Source organism: Polypterus senegalus, chromosome 2 (genome assembly GCF_016835505.1).
Source record: "Polypterus senegalus isolate Bchr_013 chromosome 2, ASM1683550v1, whole genome shotgun sequence".
Classification (NCBI taxonomy): domain Eukaryota; kingdom Metazoa; phylum Chordata; class Cladistia; order Polypteriformes; family Polypteridae; genus Polypterus; species Polypterus senegalus.
In genome coordinates, this window is record NC_053155.1 from 22539704 (window position 1) to 22561063 (window position 21360).

The 21360-nt window shown below is 37.6% G+C and overlaps 1 protein-coding gene across 2 annotated transcripts in view; it reads right to left on the reverse strand.

Annotated features, from left to right (window-relative positions):
• Nucleotides 1-19341, reverse strand: part of LOC120522830 (serine/arginine repetitive matrix protein 2-like) — a 143196-nt gene extending 123855 nt beyond the window's left edge. For both annotated transcript variants that reach the window (XR_005632523.1, XM_039743517.1), the window contains exon 1: nt 19210-19341. Coding sequence is in view for 1 of the 2 variants with exons in the window: in XM_039743517.1 (XP_039599451.1) it covers nt 19210-19292 (83 nt within the window). In the remaining variant the exon portion in view is untranslated. The remainder of the gene's footprint in view (nt 1-19209) is intronic.
• Nucleotides 19342-21360: the final 2019 nt, after the last annotated feature.

Here is a 21360-nt window from a genome sequence, read left to right on the forward strand (position 1 = left end):
TGGTTAGGCTTGGGACAACAGACAATTTGTGCTGCACATGTACTGCTAACATGGAGAAAATTAAATAGTGAAATCAAGGGCAAATGGCTGTGTTATAGAGAGTGGAACCTCCTACTATAGCCACTACAAAACAGACATGTCCCGGGACAAGCACTTAGTCATGCAAAGCAGGAATCTGTGTTATTGACGGGTATGATTTTCCACCCATTACCACTTATGGAATTCAGGGGTCATTTTTAAACTGGAAGAAGCGAATAAAGTCAAAAGGATTTAAACAGACACCTTTTGTTAATAGAAGGATATCAATTTTCAAACTTATGTTCTAATAGGTTACTTGTGTTTCCAGTTACGGATAAAGCTTTAATATTTTCTTTGGATCAAGTGTGTTGACAATAAATACTATAAAAGCTAATGTACAAGTACAGAGCTAACAGCTAAGTAAAGGTGAGTGGTAGCATGATTTCCTGTTTACGCAGTTATTACAAATGTTATAATGTGGATAATTCCATTGTTTTCTCTTTTCATTTTAATTTTTAAACATCCCAGAGTTTAAACAATTTCAGCTGAAAGGCAATTTTGTGCATTAAATGGCTACATGCACATACTTTACTACACTTCCGAGCTTCATATATATACATTGTATGTGTTAATACAGGCTGTGAACATAAAAACTCCACCCACACAAGTTGCTGTGAGCAGAAAAATGTTTCATTCCCAGAGGACAGATGGTGTCAAGAATATGTGATAAAAAAAAAAAAAATCTTCAAACTTTGCTTTGTTAATACAAATATACGTCATAAACTCGGAAACCATGTTTTCTGATATCAGAATATTTTGTGCTGTAACTTTTTGATAACGTTTAGGATCTTTGTTTCACATTTCCTCTGATGTCCCTGAGACCCACACTGTAATGCATGGTGGGAGGCACTTTTTTTCTAATTTTTATAAATAAAGCTTCACCTAGGAACACAAATTTAAAGAGCAAACGAATTTAAGCCATCATCGTGTGGGACAAAAACCTAAATAATACTGAACTTCTCTATTAAAGGCATTAATTTAAAATACTTATTTGACTGATTAATTATACAAACCTAAAAGTCTACCACCTGGGTTGTGATCTGCTCCAAGGTAAGGATGAAGTAGCATCAGAAATAATCAAGCACAAAAAAATGTTGCCCCTTAAAGCACATAGGGCCATAAAATGTCCCTAAAATCACACATAACATTTGCATATAATTAACAGGATGGACGATTGTACAAAATCTAAAGACGTTGACTCTTCAGTTCCATCTAACATTATGCATTTTTCCATGTCTTCAATCCTGTCACAAAACAGACTTCTTTGTATGACCTGCTACTACAAAAGAAGAAACATCACCACCACCACCAGCAAAATGTCCTAAGTTGTTTACAAAATAACCCTGGATCAAAAATTGTCTCCTTTAAAAAATAAAGTTACTTCCTGCCTGCCACATTAGTTGTAAGTTAGCAGCTTGCTGGGTCTATCCACAAGCAGTAGATTTACTTGTTAAAAAGCTTATGGCTTGTTTTATTTATAAACGCTAAACACTTGTCAATCAGAAGACAGACAACTTATTTGTCCATCTCTCTTCCTTCTTTAAAGAGCACAACCTCTATTTAGTAATTGAAGAGACAATTCCTTGTGTGAGGTTAAAGAGCAAAGTTAATTCTGAAATTGTCACCCTCCAAAATTTTGCTGCAAACACATACCCGAGTCCATTCTAACCAAACAAAATATACAGTCCATCCAAATGTTCTACTAACTTTGCAGAATTAGAAATGGATGCTAAATTTACCAAAAAAATGAAACTCGTGCCTACACTGATATTACTTTTCTTAACCTCAAGCATACTTAAAAATAAAAAAAAAAAATGATCCTGGCAGTAGATGTAGTATAAGGTCTAAAGCCAATTTCAATCAAACCAGATATATATTTTATAAATCTACCATATGCATTAGAAGCCTGGGATAAGATCTACTTTAGTTTTGCTTTGTAGAGTAAATGCTTTTCAGATTCTCCTCTAATCAGCGATATACCACTTCAAGTATCATTTAATTTCTAATAACTTTACTATCTTAAGAATGCCAAATTTAATAAGGCTACACAGGGCCAGAGTGAATATAAACACATCTAGAAAATAGCCTAGAAAGCACTTCAGTGTAAGTTAAATTTTAGTGATACCACAGAAAATCAATCAATGGAAAATTTTACAATAAAACCAATTGTACTGTACAGTGGCATAGTAAATACTAGCAAAATACCCACGCTTCACAGCGGAGAAGTAGTGTGTTAAAGAAGCAATGAAAAGAAAAGGAAACATTTTGAAAATAACGTAACCTGATTGTCAATGTAATTGTTTTGTCACTGTTGTGAGCGATGAGTGTTGTTGTCATATATATATATATATATATATATATATATATATATATATATATATATACACACACACACATAAACATATATATATATATATATATATACATATCTATACATATACACATATATACATACATATATATCTACATATATACACACACATATATACACACATATACATACATACACACACATATATACACACAAATACATATATATATATATACACACACAGCTATTTCAGTATCAGTGCAATACGCTGTTTGTTAAAACGGTTGACTCCGCTCTTACGTGCAATAACAAATCAAATCATTCAGTTGTCTTTGCTCATATGTCATTTTAGAGCTGGACGCCTGGCATCTTTTTGGCCACAGGTTCGTTTCTGTTTGCTGTGAGGTTCTGTGTTGTGGAGATTCTCAGGATGGATTGCAGGTGCTCATCAGTGAGGCGACTCCTGTGTGCTGTTTTGTTAGTCTTTATCACTGAGAAGAGCTTCTCACACAGATATGTGCTACCAAACATGCACAAGGTTCGAGCCGCATGTAGACGGACTTTTTTTGTTCATCAAAGTCACCAAAGCGCCGTAAACTCAGTGCGCAGTGCGCTCAGTTTATCAGCAAAGTGCGATTTGGGAACACCGTAGTGACGACTTGGTTTAACAGCACTTGGCAACAGGGAAAGTGGGGCAAGGTGAACTGGTGCATTTGTGTCTCCCATAAAAGCAGCTTCACTTGAAATCACTTTGTGATTGTGCACGGGTTAAAACGTCCGCTGAAGTGTCAGATTCTTATTTAATTATGCTGTTTTCTGTATCTTCTGAATTGCATTCAGGTTACCCTGATGCAAGGCAGCTGAAGCGCTGCATTATGGGATCTGTAGTTTATTGTGTTACCAGCGCTTCATATACCCGGGCTTTAATAACAATAATACAGTATATAAAATGATCTCGCGGGCTGGATATAATTACGCCGGGCCGGATGTGGCCCTGCCCTTGAGTTTGACACATATGGACTAAATAGAACTTGAAAAGATATGTTTTTCAAATGTGATCGCGCAATTCAGATAGAGTTGACGCGACTACAGCCTGCATGCCTCAATGAGTCATCCTCCCTCGCTCTTACTTTTTACCGCTCATCTAATGAATACACTGAGTATGGCTTTACCAAAACAATCATTGATGGCGAATAAAGTATCCATTATTCGAGTATGTAGATCGGATTATATATATATATACATATATATATATATACCCGCGTATCGCAGTGGAGAAGTAGTGTGTTAAAAAAGGTAGAAAAAGAAAAGGGAACATTTTAAAAATAACGTAACATGACTGTCAATATACAGTATTTGTTTTGTGAGTGTTACTGAGTGTTGCTGTCATCAAGGATTTGATTATCATTATTTCTTTCAATCAGGTTCGTATTTGTAGGATGTGTTGTGTTCAAGTTACATTCCGTGTTTGTCAATCGTTGTAAAGATGACAGGTTTCATTCATCGATTCGTTTCTTACTGCATCAATAAACAGCTCGTCTTCTTCTTTATCTGAGACCTGACACACTGCATGCACGGGTTTTTTTTACACTGTCTTCCTTTAGCGGGACATTGACTTTTTCCACCGTGTGCTTTGTTTCCGCAGTAGCTGGATTTATGAATATGCTTATCAGACGCTTCATATTTTTGCTGCCTTTTCAATTGTGTAATTCGGTTTTGTTCAGCTCTTTGGAACTGTTGCCTTTTATCTGTGCACTGCGCCAGTTCACGTGAGCCGCCGGTGTACATGCATCGAAGGTTCCCAGCTGTGCTGGTGCCATCTCGTGCTATGTCCGTGGCTGTATTTAATGTTACCTTAGTCCTGGCACTTAAAACTTTCTCTCGCAGTTTCGCTGAGTTTGTGTCAAACACCACCCTGACCATCTCATCTTCCTCTCCATAAGCACAGTCCTTCACCCGTGAATATTTACCCGTGGCAGTTTGCTATTGGATTGCCGCTGATGGACGGCCTTATATGGGCAGGCACTAAATTACAAACGCCAGCGGAAGCCTGTCTATGAACTTAATTTAAAGTGTAGGTTTACATCGTGCTTTGTTTCCGAAGTAGCAGAACTCATGAATATGGTTGTATATGTCACTCGCTCGCTTCTTATTGTTTCGCTGCCTTCTCAATTATATAATGCATGTTTTCTTAAGCGCTTTTTTGAGCTCTTCCTGGTTTTCTATGTACTGCGTGATTACGTGGGAGGCGTGATGATGTCACACGAAACTCCCCACGGCGTTGAAGCTCATCTCCATTACAGTAAATGGAGAAAAACTGCTTCCAGTTATGACCATTACGCGTAGAATTTCGATATAAAACCTGCCCAACTTTTGTAAGGAAGCTGTAAGGAATGAACCTGCCAAATTTCAGCCTTCCACCCACACGGGAAGTTGGAGAATTAGTGATGAGTCAGTGAGTGAGTGAGTGAGGGCTTTGCCTTTTATTAGTATAGATTAAGTTAATGTACTTGATTCTATGTACACAAGTACAGTAAATGAACAAGAGAATGAATCAAATGAATAACAAACAATATTTAATCTAACATGAAACACAGTGCATCAAATGAAGCACACAAACAACACTGATTGGTACAGGGGTAGCTTAATGCCTCTGTCCAAGCTGACCTTTACAGATTTGGAAATGTCCGCGTGCATTCATTTCTTTCTCTTCATCAGTAAGCATGTATTATGGTAGCACAAACTAGGTGCCCAGTATCTTCACTTATAAATTTCTAGAGTGTCTGCACATGCGTGTTTGCTTGTGCCTCTAAGTGGGCATACACAAATATTTAAAGAAATTATGCATCTGAAAATTACTCATCCAATAATCTTGCAAATTAGTACGAGATTTGAGAAGAATGCAAAAATCCCAATTAAAATTAAACAACTTCTATAGCAGTTATCGATGGACATACATCAAAATGTGTTTGAAGGATATGGGGAGAAGCACTGGACCAAACACAAAATGCATGGAGCTTGTAACAAGACAAACACGATGGAGCTTGTTTAAAGACGACAAGTCATTTTTTCAGGAGCTACTATTTTACACCAGTAATGGTGCACTGCATGATAACGTGTTTGTGTTGCAACTACTTAGTATGTTTCTTTAAATTTTTCACTTAAGCTGGCACTTAATTCTTCAATCTGCCTCAAGAATGATTTAAGATATGAAGAGGTAGGGGAAGTGATGGTGAAGGTGGAAGGGATGAGAACGGCACCTGTACACATGCGTCACACGGACGCCTTGCAGGCCACTGTCGAGAGTTCATTCTACAATAAAATAAAAAGAGGAATAAACTTGGAGGTCAATCTTCACCTCGAAAGTGGACAGTAGACATCACATAGTATATATTTACCAAATGTCAGGTCAATATGTCAAACGGTTTAAGAGCTACAAGTGATTTAAAATCCTGGACAGACAAACGAATAGCAACAGTAGCATATCTATACTAATAAACGGCAAAGCCCTCACTGACTCACTCACTGATTGACTGACTCATCACTAATTCTCCAACTTCCCGTGTAGGTAGAAGGCTGAAATTTGGTAGGGTTATTCCTTACAGCTTCCTTACAAAAGTTGGGCAGGTTTCATTTCGAAATTCTACGCGTAATGGTCATAACTGGAAGCTGTTTTCTCCATTTACTGTAATGGAGATGAGCTTGAAACCCGTGGGGGCGGAGTTTCGTGTGACATCATCACGCCTCCCACGTAATCACGCAGTACGTAGAAAATCAGGAAGAGGCCCAAAAAGCGCTGAAGAAAACATGCATTATATAATTGAGAAGGCAGCGAAACAATAAGAAGCGAACGAGTGACATATACAACCATATTCATGATTTCTGCTACTTCGGAAACAAAGCACGATGTAAACCTACACTTTAAATTAAGTTCATAGACAGGCTGTCGCTGGCGTTTGTAATTTAGTGCCTACCCATATAAGGCTGTCCGTCAGCGGCAATCCAATAGCAAACTGCCACGGGTAAATATTCACGGGTGAAGGACTGTCCTTATGCAGAAGAAAATGAGATGGTCAGGGTGGTGTTTGGCACAAACTCAGCGAAACTGCGAGAGAAAGTTTTAAGTGCCGGGACTTCGGTAACATTAGATACAGCCATGGACATAGCACGACATGGCACCAGCACAGCTGGCAAACTTCGATGCATGTACACCGAGCGGCTCACGTGAACTGACGCAGTGCACAAACAAAAAGCAACAGTTCCAAAGAGCGCTGAACAAAAAATGAATTACACAATTGAAAAGGCAGCAAGAAAATATGAAGCGTCTGATACATACAAGCATATTCATAAATGCAGCTACTGTGGAAACAAAGCACACGGTGGAAAAAGTCAATGTCCCGCTAAAGGAAGACAGTGTAAAAAAAAAACCTGTGCATGCAGTGTGTCGGTCTCAGATAAAGAAGAAGACGAGCTGTTTATTGATGCAGTAAGAAACAAATCGATGAATGAAACCTGTCATCTTTACAACGATTGACAAACACGGAATGTAACTTGAACACAACACATCCTACAAATACGAACCTGATTGAAAGAAATAATGATAATCAAATCCTTGATGACAGCAACACTCAGTAAAACTCACAAAACAATTACTGTATATTGACAGTCATGTTACGTTATTTTTAAAATGTTCCCTTTTCTTTTTCATAGCTTCTTTAACACACTACGCTCTCGCTGATACGGGGTATATATATATATATGTATATATATATATCCCGATCTACATACTCGAATAATGGATACTTTATTCGCCATCAATGATTGTTTTGGTAAAGCCATACTCAGTGTATTCATTAGATGAACGGTAAAAAAGTAAGAGCGAGGGGAGGATGACTTATTGAGGCATGCAAGCAAAACCACAATAGCACGCGGGCTCGATGTACGAAAAAATATATCTTTTCAAGTTCTATTTATCCCGCAGGCAACATCCGGCCCGGCGTGTAATTATATCCGGCCCGCAAGATCATTTTATATACTGTATTATTGTTATTAATGGCCCGGGGATATGAAGCACTGGTAACACAATAAACTACAGATCCCATAATGCAGCGCTTCAGCTGCCTTGCCGAACACTTTCAGCGTCCCGCCGCCTCTTCAGTCGTTTCCTTACTGCGAAGGAAGCAGCTTTCTCAGAGCTTCTGCACTGTTTTATAAACGAACGATATATAAGAAAGTCCTTTTCCTTGCTTCGCCAACGAAGCAGCCTTTTTATTTAATCCACGGGTTCTCCGCTGTTTCATTGTTCATTTATTACGATTTTTATAGTTATTGTGTAGGTTTTATTTAATCCACGGGTTCTCTTCTGTGTTCACTGCGGTGTCTTCTTTCGTTTACGAGCTTCGCCAAGGAAGCAGCTTTCTCACAGCTTCTGCACGGTTTTAAAAACGAACGACATATAAGAAAGTGCTTTTTCCTTGCTTCACCAACGAAGCAACCTTTTTATTTAATTCACGGGTTCTCTTCTATTTTATTGTTCATTTGTTACGATTGTTACAGTTATTGTGTAGGTTTTATTTAATCCACGGGTTCTCTTCTGTGTTCACTGCGGTGTCTTCTTTCGTTTACGACCTTCGCCAAGGAAGCAGAAACTTACAACCACCAAAACTTTGTAACGGCACAAGACTTCAGGTCACATCTCTACAAATCAACCTAATTCAAGCAACTATATTTACTGGCAGTGCCTCAGGTGACACAGTTTTTATTTCTCGCATCCCCGTTATACCATCTACTCTCCCATTTCAATGCAAACGCGTTCAATTTCCAGTAAGGCTCTGCTTCGCAATGACAATTAATAAGTCTCAGGGACAAACACTACAAAAGGTTGGCATTGATTTGAGGCGGGATTGCTTTTCACATGGCCAACTGTATGTTGCATGCTCAAGAGTGAGCTCAGCACACAGCTCAGTCATATTACAACCAGAGGGCCGAACTGACAACGTGGTATACAGAGAGATCCTTAATTAATTTTTTACATATTTTCGTTCAGTCTAAAAATGTTTACTTTTTTATTAATAAAAATATTCAGACAGTATTTCACCGCTGCGAAGCGCGGGTATTTTGCTAGTTATATATAAAGAGAAGTTTTGCAAATCAGGGTGGATATTACAGGAACTGCTTGTTCTAAAATGTTCTTTGCTAGGATGTAGTCATACAGGAGTCCTGTACACTGCAAAAAAGTGGAATTTCCCAACAAAAATTGTAGTTTTAAGATGTGAAAATCAATTCTGATTATCTAAACATACATTCACAGACATGTTTAATAACACCATTCTACTATAAACATTTTGACATTTTTAGCATTGGATAATTAATGATTGACCTTATCTCCAAACATCTATTTACAAGGAAGTATAATTTAGTGTTTTCCCTAAAAAAAAAAATTTTAAAAAATGAGTGGCACTGGTCTTTGTCCCAGGTTAGGGGAGTTGAAGTGGAGGCTAGGGCCTGTTCTTCTTAGGCTGGTGGCTACTACAAACAAACAAACATAACAATTCTAATTAAATCACACGAAAAAAAGGCCCAAAAGTTTTTAATTAAAATCACATTTTACTTGATATAATCAGGCAGTTAGAACACTGTTGATTGCTTTGCTCTTTAAGTTAAATATTTGAAAAAGGGTGAAAGTTTCATAAGTTCATCTGCTTTGGGAGCCAGGTGGGGAATCACATTATAAGCCAAAACTAATCTCAGATTTGCATCTTGAAACAATTTACATTTTAAGTTTGCAGTTGGTAAAACTGTGTCACTCCTAAGTCACTGAGGCTGTCAATGCAAGTGCACTGCGTGACTACTTAAAAAAATCGCTTGGGAGTTTTCAAACTGATTCCAGGAGGCGCATTCATCATGCATGTAGTGGAAGGCGACTGTGATTTTTGACAGCCATTCAACTTAAAGAATGTTGGAAAATGAGCAGGAGTATGTATAAAACTGAATAAATATACATGACAGACATCCAAGAAGCTGCTGCTGCTGCCCCCATGAAAATTCACAGCTACTCATTAAAAAAATTCACTTTGCTTCAGAATGGATGCTGCAATGTCTTTATCAACAGACTCAATTTCAAAACCATAAAAACAGAATACTTTTGTTAAAATTTTAAACAAAATGCTTTACATAAGGGCACAGTTTCCTAACAAACCAGTGTATGCCACAGATCTGAAAAAAGATTTAGACATGAGAAGAACTGAACTTGTTCTTTACAAATACATTATTCTTGACTTTATTATGTATATTACTGCATCTAAAAATGTATTTTTTATTACTCTCTGGGGTTCTTCAAAGACACTTTGCAAATCCAGTGCTTGGAGGTACAGGGTGCTATACTTTCTTTAAAAACCTTCCCCATAATCACACGTGTTCCTGGATGTCAATTTTGATGCCTTGATGTCGATCATTAGCTCAGGTACTTTTGAATGCACATCAGGCAACCCTACCCAGTTAGCTTTTACTAAAATGCTCAAGATAAGCAACTACATGGAACTAATACACCATGGTGTCTACTGCATTCCTTGTTCTCTCCTGCACACTCATTTTTTCCTTCAGCAGCTGCTACTTTCTCCAATTTTAAACACAGAATTATTTCAATTTACACAAAACAAGCACCAATCTGGAAACATGCTTGATTCAATGACGCATGATAGAACTTCATGAACAAATTCCAATTACACACAAGATTGTAGTACCACACATAAGAGAGAATTACTCCTTACTTCTTTTAACATATGAGGAGAAATTAGAATTGTCAAATGACGCTCAAATATTTAGAACAACATATTTCGCCCTCTATTAACAAGTATGTTTAAGTGTGTAAACAGCGGAGAGGCTCATCACACTTTACAGATATCCGTTCATTGTTTTGCGTTTGTCATAACACAACGGAATGGAAAAAGATGTGTAGAGAGACCACGGTATAATACTATGTACTCCAAGCAGAATGGCTGTCCAAGTGAAGTAACACTGCAGTTTGAGGCCCAGCACGGGTTTTGGAAATTAGATGAAAGATTATGCAGGAACCATTGTAATCAGTCATTCCCTGTAATTCCCAGTTGTACAAATTTAACACCCCAGTATCAAGGAGATTCACCCACTACAGCTGTTAAATAGGACATGTTCTCCAACTAGAAGTCATGTCACATCTTGTAGAGCCATGCTGGCATTATATTTACATTAAGCCACAAAATCAAGTGTCATTTCATCAAGCTTAAATAAGTAGGTTGCAGATTCCCGTGCAGCTGTACACTCAGCAAACAATCAGTGGTATTGCTGTTCTAAATTAAATTTGTCTTTATGAAAACCAAAATAATGTGAAGATGTACACATATTTAGATACATAGAGTGGATTCAGAAAGTATTCACAACATTTCACTTTCTTCACACTTTGTGCTGTAGATTTAAGTTTAAATGGATACATCTATCCAGGGCTGTGGAGTCGGTAGATAAATGCTCCGACTCCGACTCCTCAGTTTCTAAATCTTCCGACTCCGACTCCTCTGTATGTATATACTATGCTAATGTATTTTCTACATCCATTGAAAGAAAGGAAGGCAACATACATATCATTTCACCACAGAACTACTGGCTAGGAAGCCAACACTCTACTATAATGCCAGATTAAAGACAAACACAATGAAAACAAGGTTTTGTTTATTTTTTTTTTTAAACAAGTGTCTGGATAGTAATAGCAGGCATACAAATCAGGAACAGGAAATGTATTGGTTCAAAAATACAAACCACATTCTTTGGTAGTTTTAACTTTTAAAACAAAAAATAAGGCTTAACTATATGAACTAAAAACAATATCTGGAAAACCTATATTAAACTTGGAATACAGTTATAGTTAAAGGAAAGGAAATAAATATGGCAGCCTCCATATTCCTCTGACCTCGGGTTCCCTTTAAAGTGTCTCTAGTCCTGCAAAAAACATTTACCTAATTATCAGCGAGAGTTAAGGCCCCCAAATACGCAGCGATCCATGGCCGATTTTGCCACCGACCAATGTGCGTGTACAATCGCGGCAATTGATTGGCGGCCGCAGATTGCAAGTGTCCACATGGACGGGCAGATCCAGCTTGCCAAAAATCTCGACCACCGCCCCCATCCAAAGTAATGTGATGTCTCTGTCTGCTGCAGTGGCTGTCTCCTCTATCAGCCAGCCGGAACTTTAGTGCATTGTGTCCCTCACCGGCCAGCTGATCAACAGAACGAGCCTCTGCTGGAGACAGGTAGGGAGATCTGTGTTCTCGGCTCCTTCGGCCCCCTTCACTAGCGCATAGCGAAAGGGAGCCAACGGAGCTGAGAACACACCAGATGATTTTTCAGGCGTTTGACGCGTGATGACTCGTTGAACGGCCGAAAAATCGGCAGTGCATCTGTAAATGTATGGGGGGGGCTTTAGGCTAGGTTCACAGTTCCCTGTAACAGTGGAACACGACACAATGGAAAGTGGTGCCGCACCTTACCTGTGCATTACATCCCATATAGTGACGCATACAGTCAATGAAAAGCATGCTTCATGGTTACTTGACATGTTCGTTTTGTGGTAACATTATGCACTGCATGCATTGGGCTTTATTCTTACAGCAAAGAAGTAGTTCATTATGACTGTTTGTGAATTGGGACATTTCAACTTACTTTTTTAATTCCCATTTAAATTTAGTAGGAGTCGGTTAACTTTTTGCCGACTCCGACTCCAGGTACGCAAAATTGTCTCTGACTCCGACTCCACAGCCCAGCATCTGTCCATCAATTTATACTCAATAACCCATACTGACAAAGTGAAAACATTTTCAGAAAGGTTGACAAATTTATTAAAAATCAAAAATGAAAATCTCTTATTCATATAAGTATTCAGACACTTTGCTGTGGTACTACAAACTGTTGTCAGATGTATCCTGATTGCTCTAATTCTCCTAGAGATGTGTCTAGAACTTGATTGGACTCCACCACTGGCAAACTGAACTAATTGGACATTGTTTAGAAAGATGCACACCTGTGTGTATAAGGTTTCACAATTAACACTGCATGTCAGAAGCCACAAAGTCCAATGAACTCTCCGAGGACTTCCATAAGAAAAGTGTGGTGAATCACTGACCATAGGTAAGGGCCAAAACAATTTCTGAAGCTTTAAGCTTTCCCAGGAGGAGCACATCAGCATCAATAATTATGAAATGGAACACGTTTCACACCATTAGTACTGGCCTTCCATCCAAACTGAGTAACCAGGCAAGAAAGGACTTGATCAAGGAGGTGATCAATAACCCAATTATCACTCTAGCAGAGCTTTAGAAGTCACCTGCTGAGGCTGGAGGACATCTCATAAGGATGACCATCTCCATAGCACTCTGTCAATCAGGGACATATGACAGCCCGCTTGAAATATTTTCCAAAATGGAATCTGATGGACTCCAAGGGCACAAGAAAAACATTCTCAGGCCTGACGAGGAAAAAAAAACTGAACTCTTCTGGCAGAACTCCAAGTACAATGTCTGTCAAAGACCTCTCACTGTCCCACCACCTGCCAAATGCCATTCCAATGGCAAAGCATGGTGGTGCTTCTCAGTAGCAGGGACAAGCAGACTTGTCAGAGCAGAGGGAAGGATAAATCCTGCCAAATAAAGGGAGGTCCTTGAAGAAAACTTACTGCAGGGTGCATATGACCTCAGACCGGGACAACAGTTCACCTTTCAGCGCAACAATGACTTGAAGCAAATAGCCAAGACCATGCTGGAATGGCGTCAAGACAAGTCTCAAACTGTCACTGAGTGTATCAGCCATAGTCCAGACTTTACTATGGGGGACTTTACCCCATAGAACACACGTGAAAAACCTGAAGATGGCAGTTTACCAACACTTCCAAGACGAATCTAACAAAGTTTGAACGGATGTGCCAAGAAGAATGGGATATACTGTCCAGACCCAGGTGTGCAAAACTTCCAGAGCCTTATTCAAGATCACTCAAAACTTTTAATTGCTGCCAAAGGAGCTTCTGCAAACTGCTGACTTAAGGGTCTGAATCAGTTTTTGATTTTAATAACTTTGCAGACCATTTCTGAAAAAATTTCTGCTTTGTCATCATGGATTATTAGGTGTATATCGATGGGCAAAAGTGGTAAATGTACTGTATATTTAAAATTGAGTTTACAGCATAATAAAGTGTACAGAAAATAAAGGAGTCTGAATACTTTCTGAATCCACTGACTGTGTACTTTTTAATATTAGCATTCACAATAAAACCTGCTTTGTGCCACTTTACTGAGATTCATAAATAACCTTATAGTTTAAAGAGTTAAAAAATGCACAGTTCATAAACACTAACAAAGTATGCAATGTTATACCAAAGAAAATGGGCATGTAATTAGTTTGAAAATAAAGAAACAGTAACAGATATCAGTATTCCAAAGAGAATTAAATGTATGTTTAAGTGAAGATGCAATAAACTTTATGGTTGGAATGTCAATGAACACAGATTAACAGAAAGATGTGGGGCATCAGCTAACAAGTAGCTATCAGGACTACCTCATTCATACCCTTACTTAAAATATATGTATGTGTGAACTTCCAGTTTTGGTTTAATAACTACTAATGCCATTAATGAAACAGACTGTGTACTAGCCAGACAGGAGTAGAAGCCTGTTGAAATATGTGCTGCTCTATCGAGTTCCACTATGGTTCCATTACACTCTTCATTTAAACCAGACGTGCCAAGTGGTACTTGTCTCAGAACTGTCTTAACGCCACAGTACAGACCAGGTGCAGACTGAAGGAAAACACAGTATACTGTACTTTACTGCATACAAATTAATATAACTAAAAGGTCAGGCAGGGAAGCACAGGTCAAATAGGCAAATATCACAAAAACTATCAGGTCAAGAACTAAAACTGTTCTGTTCTGTGTAAGAAAAATAAAAATTCAGAGGTCTCAAATAGTGTCATTCATTTTGTTGCCAATTTACTTCCACTTTATTACTTGAACTGTAGAATTTCACAAAGGGGTTACATTTTGAATGACAACTGTTTCTGTATCATTCATGTTTCATTGTTTAATCAAGTTTAAGTTCAGAGAGAACTACTATATCACAGAAAAAACTAACATGGCTATACATGTGCCTATTGATTCATTTACACATGCATAAAAATGAATTCACCCCATGCCAAATAAAAAATCTTTCACAAATGTCTTAAAATGTGAAATATAACTCACTCCAACCTTCAGATTTACATAATAACATTGAAAAAATGTTTAGTCAGAGAGAGAGAGAAAGAGAGACTGATAAAGATTTAGAGAGAGAACTTTGTCTTTAGGATTTTACTAAAAACTAATGCTGGGTATGACAATTACCAATTATATTTTTCAAGTCCTGATAATGAGAGAGTGATCTAAAATTCTCAAGTGCAGGGACCATAAAAAACATTTACAAATTTCAGATGGCAAAAGCACAATTTTTATCCCTAGAGAAAGGTTAACTGTGTCCTTGTGTACAGTATATGATAAACTTCAGAATGTCAGTATATAATATCGGTAAATGCTGGTGCTCTACTTTACATTTTACAATATTTCATCCCTATATACTGTTGTAAATAGGTGTACTGTATTCTCAATCTCTCTCACATTTGGAGGTCCCTAAGGATTTCCTAGTAAATTAGCAGATCAATACCATACACAAATAAAGAGAATAATACTCAGTCAAACCCTAGTATAAATTTCATTTTTGTTTGTGGCTGATGTACCTTTGAACAAACATACAAAACTCACGAAAGGATGAATAACATTCATACAACTTAACTAATCATAACAGTTTTGCATAATGACATGTCTAGCTTGACTGCTTATTGGAAGCAGAGTTAATATGAAAGATAGCACTTTGAAAACTTTCTGGTAATTTGACAGAACTAAGGAAGTTATCATTAGAATGGATTACTGCCAGTAACAGTGATGCACTGCTTGTTTTCTAAATACCGTATTTCACAGCAACAAGTGGTGCCACATCTGTACCTTTACCTCTTCATATCGGGCCCTGGTTTTCAATTTTCCATCTGGTGTCTGACTTCATTATTTATGATTACATTAACCAAGAATGGAGCATGGATTATTTCAGTATTCAAATCAGCCTCCAACCAGGTTATTCCCAAATAGCAAGGAGGGGAAAAAAACCCTGAAGCCAGTCCACGGGCCACCTTTAACAGAAATTTTCAGTTATTAATGCTATCAACCTAGAAAACTGAAAGGTAGACCCAGAATATGTGGAGCAACAAATGGTTAAATTCAGTGGATGGTATGTGAGAAAAGGATATCCACTTAAGAATCTGTCAGCCTGTGCATTGGTTTATAAATATCCACTGGAAAAAACATGCAACAAAAATAAATGAAAAATCAATAAATTAACCGACAAATTAAATGAGCATCCATTTTCTAGACTTTGTTTTTAGCTGCAGCACACAGCACAATGTTGGAGCCACCATCAAAAAAGGGCATAAACACTCATAAGAAGCCAATTTAGAGTCAGTAATCATGCTTAATTTTTTTGCACATTTCTACAGGGAATCCCAAAGGAATTGTACATTTTATTTTAAATAGTGGATTCAGTAAGCATTCAAACCCCTTCATTTACTAAAACTTTATTATGGTATAAATGTACTTCTAAATGAACACATTTATTACTTTTCCCCATCACTTTAAAATCTATAACCCATTAATGGCAAAGCAAAGACAGGTTTTCAGAAATGTTTGCAAATTTATTAAAAATCATGGTACTCATGTGTTATAACCCCTCCACTTAACCCAGATATTGCTTGTGGAAAACTAAGCTCAATGGTGATGACCCTTTCAATGTCATACTTAACGACATTAGAAACTTTGCAACAGAAGTAATGTTTCAAAAGTATTTAATAATCAAATTTTACATATTCCCATTTTTGTTTTGTAAATAAACAAATGTAAATTACAATATATCTTTTCTTGCCTGTGGCGGGGTTATAACACACGAATACCAAAATGAAAAACTGAAATTTATCTTTCATTTAAATACTGAGACCATTAATTCGGCACTTTGTTGAAGTCCCTTTATAGCAATTCCAGCTTCAAGCCATCTTGAGCAAGTACTTCCAAGCTTTTCACATCTGGATTTGGGCAGTTTATCTTATTCTTCCTGTCAGATCCTCTCAAGCTTCTCTAGACTAGATAAAGAGTCTGTAAACTTCCATCTTCAGGTCTCTCCGCAAATGTTCTATAGGGTTAAGTCTGGGCCACCACTCAAGAACAGCAAGAGAGTTATACCAAAGCCACTCCAGCATTGTACTTACTGTAAGCGTCGTGTTATCGTGCTGAAAGGTTAAATGTTGACCCGGTCGAAGGTCATGTACACTATGGAGCAAGTTTTCTACAAAGACCACTCTGTGATTGGTTGAAATCATCATTTTTTCAATTCTGAACAGTCTTCCTGTCCCTGCCACTGAAAAGCACCCACATAGCATGATGCTACTATCACTATGCTTCACTGTAGGGATTGTGTTAGGCATTCACTGTGCAGTGTCAGGTTTTCACCAGAGATAACTTTCGGCAGACCTCCAACCACTCATTTTTTGTCTCATCAGACCAGTGAATCATTTTTCTCATGTTCTCTGAGTTTTTTAAACTTTCATTTGCCTTTTACTTAAAAGTGGATTCCACTCTGCCACTCAATCATAAACACTTCATTGATAAAGTGCCGCTGAGACAGTTGACCTTCTGACAAGTAGCGGAGGATTTCTGGACCTTTGCTAAAATGACCATTAGGTTCTTTGTCACCTTGCTGGATCAAGGCCATTCTTCACCAATCTTTCAGTATGGCTGGATACTCAACTCTAGGACGAGTCCCAGATGTTCCCAACTTCTTCCATTTCACAATTATCAAGGCCACTATGTTTCTGGAAACACACAAAGGAAATGACTGCATCCCCTTGCCCTGATTTTTGCCTCACCACAACTTAATCGCAGAGGTCTTCAGTGTTCCTAAGACTTCATGGCTTGATTTTTGCCCTAACATGCAATGTGAACTGTGTGACCTTCTACATGCAGCCTTTCTAAATGACGTCCAATCAATTCATTTCACCACAGGTGGCCTCCAAGACAGTCCCAGACACATCACAAAAATAAAGCAAACAGGATGCAGCTGACCACAATTTGGAGTTTCAAAGCAAAGTGTCTGAACACACAGGTGAATGAAGGATTTTAGTTTTTGATTCTTAAATTTACAAATCTTTCTGAAAACATGTTCTTACTTTGTCATTTTGGGCTACTCTGTGTAGACTGATGGGAAAATGGCAAATCTGTCCATTTAAAAGTAAATCTACAACAGATTAAAGTGTGCAGAAAGTGAAGGAGTTTGAACACTTTCTGAATCCTGTGTGATTAACAACTGGAGAACAAAAGGGCTGAGTGCACCGCCGGGTCACATAGTGAGCCAGAGATGAATGAACCTTGCGTTTAAAAGTTCAGTGCATTAACAAATCAAAGCCTCCACACAAATCATTGCATGTCACCATGATCCTTGGTGATTAGGCTTAAATTATTCGTAAACCCTAGTGAAATGATAGTGTGCCACTTCAAACAATTTTAAAGATCTGATCTGTAAAAAGATCTATGTTACAAAGGCATCCAAAGAAAAATGACAATTACTTGAAATAGATCTGTATTTTGTTTGTGTGTAACACCTTATTTTGGATACAAGGCAAAATGTTCACATATAATGACCTACCACCTCATTTTCGAGCAGTCAGTTATACTAAATAACTGGCCGATTGAAATCTGTTTAAAATGGATTACAGCTGAGATAACAAACGAAGTGATCCAAAATGACTACCATAGCAATCAGTTGCGTTCTATTACGACCTGCTGCACAATTCGTACATAAGAACTTTCAGAGCTGACACAAAGGATTCTCTCCACCTCATCGTATGTATATATTAATTTACTGTAACACTGTCAATAGTTCTGTTATGCAGTAAAGGCAGATACCCGCTACAGTAAACAGCTGAGACTGTCATGGAGCGAGGTACTTTCCGCAATACGTTTTCAAGCTCATCGAATTTAAACATAACGCTACACAATAAATGTGATCAAAACGCAATTCCGATAGTTAATCTGGTGTGAAAAGATTGTTACGAGAGGTGTTGTACGACTTGCTTCTCCGTATTCGTAACCGACGAGGAGAACTAAACGTTAACATTCGTCAGGTCACTCCGCGTTAAGGAAACGCAAACTAAACCAAACTCCGTTTTTCCAATTTGAGCCCACCATCTCCAACTGCAACGCCTCTACTGACACAGAAATCTCGGAAAACCTCTTAAATGTAATCGATCCTTCGAAAACACCAGGTCGCCAGGGCCCCTTCGTCAAGCCGTAGTGCAGGGCAGTCACGAGGCCCACGCCGTTCTCATGCACGCTTTATGGCTCGTTGGCTTTAGCAGGCCCAAAACTCAAGAAATGCACGAAGGCGACCGAGAATTTGCTGTAATGATCATTGTGAAAAAAGACTCGTAAGAAACCAAGCTCGGCTTTGCATTCTTTGCCCTCCAGCTGTCTACGGGCCTCTCCAGTGCACACGCCACCGAACAAGCGGCCTCGGGCCTCCTCGTACCGACGTGCCCTGCGAGGCCCCGACTCGCAAATAAACACAAAAGAAGCGCCACCTTGTCCACGGCAAACCTCTATAAACAAAATCCTTTTAGTAGTCCATTTCTCACATGCTATTCGAACTCCTCGGCTTACGACGTCTGAAATTTACCTGCTGTGCTGTCCTTCGTCTTCAATTTCTCGAATTTTACTCATCACGAAATCCCTGAAAATCTGTTCGATGTTAGTCGCCATGACATTCTGGAGCGAGATTACACGGTCCGCCCCTATCCCAGCAACCACCGGACAACTCCAGTGGGTCACGTGATCTTAACCCCGCCCCCGCCTGTGGTTTTCAGCCTTTCTTCAAGTGTTTCTGTAACTTCGGGAAGAGGAGCGGAAGATTGAGGAGTTATTCAGGTCTACATTAAAAATGTAACTTAAAAATACACATAGTGTATAGCATATAATTTATAATCGAATATTTAAAAAATTCGGTGGTATAGAATTCTTACTTAAATGCAATTTTGAGGTTGAAAAAATTCCTTTGAAACTTTCCATAAATAGGTTATTTTTTCTTGGTCACTTACGTATAACTTTTCCCCTCTTAGATTTACTGTTTTGGAACCTTAGATATATTAAAATTTGAAATTCAGTTTGGTTTTTTTGAAAATTTGACTAAACAAATAATAAAGGATAATGGTAATGTATATAATTTTAAGGACATTATAAATAAATTTGACGTATGTTAATCTTGATATTATTGTACTGTAATAAATGTAATTCCTACAGAAACCCTAACTCTTAAGAGCTTGTGGATACTGTCCAATGGAAACATTTAACGGGAAACAATATTTTAAATTGCATGATAAACCGCATGCTTGCTGTTACAGTATAATGGAATTCTTTATTTGTGAAACTGATTGAAAAAAAATGTCGACGATACCCAGTAAGTACCGTAAGACTAATAAGGAGGTCGCATACAAGATGATTAATCGAATTTATCCTGTAAAGACTCTAAAATTAGTTAAGATTAATACAAATGATAAGTATAGTTTTTGTGACAGCATTGCTGAAACTATTCATTTATTGTGGTTATGTCCTATTGTAAAACTCTTCTGGGTAGAGTGAAACTTATATTTAAAAACAGACTAATGTCGGTATTGGTTTTAAAGAAATAGGTATTATACAACCCCACTGAAAATAATAAAAAGTGTTATTGGTAATTAACTTTTTATTGTTATATTGGCACATTATCATATACACAAAATGAAAGTGTTTTCAACATTTTAAAATGAATGTAAAATTGTATCAACGGACTATTTCAAACTGTAAAAATATGGAAGCATTATGGACTTTATTCTTATTCATTTTTTTCATAAACAGCAGTATATTCTTTTTTCATTCTGTACTGCTGGCAGTGTTTTTGTTTGAAGGTGACCTGTGATTTGTGCTGTTGCTTGTATTGTATTTGTTATTGTTAATATTTAATGAAAAATGAAATTGTAAATATTACATTTGTACTAACTACTCTTGAAGAATATTGTACGTAATAAATTCATTTAATGAAATATTGACTCTTTGAGGAAGTTGTGGTGATAGTCCAATAGAAACATTTAAAAAAAAATTACATTTTGTATTAAATTGCAAGGAAAAGATATTTTGAATTACGAATGTAATAATAATTTTTTAAGATTTTTATGGCAACATAGCCACATGCTTACTGTTACAGTATATTGGAATTGTTTATTTGGAAAACAGATTGATTAGAAAAAATGTGGACAATATACCTTGATAAAAGTTTAAGTGTCTGTCTATCCAGTTGCATGTTCAAAAACATTCCAACAGATGGTGTGTCACAAACATTACCATGGCTCTTACAAATCCCATACCTAGTGGCATATAACAGGGACGTACACATGGCATGGTGCACTGCAAAAATTTACACTAAAGTCTACGTTTATTATTTATATTTCAACAGTTAACACAACTAGTACTTAATAAATAATAAGAACTTTACTTGTCCCCATTGAGAAAGGTATCTTGTTATAGAAGCTGAACAAAATATGTATATGTTACTGACAAAGTTTGAAATCCGGCATTCTATAGAATGCCTAGGCATTGTATATAATGCCCAAAACTATCCGGCAATGTATGAAACGATTCATATTTCACACATTTCCTAGGCATTCTATAGAATGGCAAATGAGAAACCGGCAAAGTATGAAATACATCTCCGATTCGTTTCGAATATCAAGTGGCAAGGCACGTGACTTTTAACGCGCGCCTCAGGCTTAGAATTTGTCAGTTGCACTTTGCATGT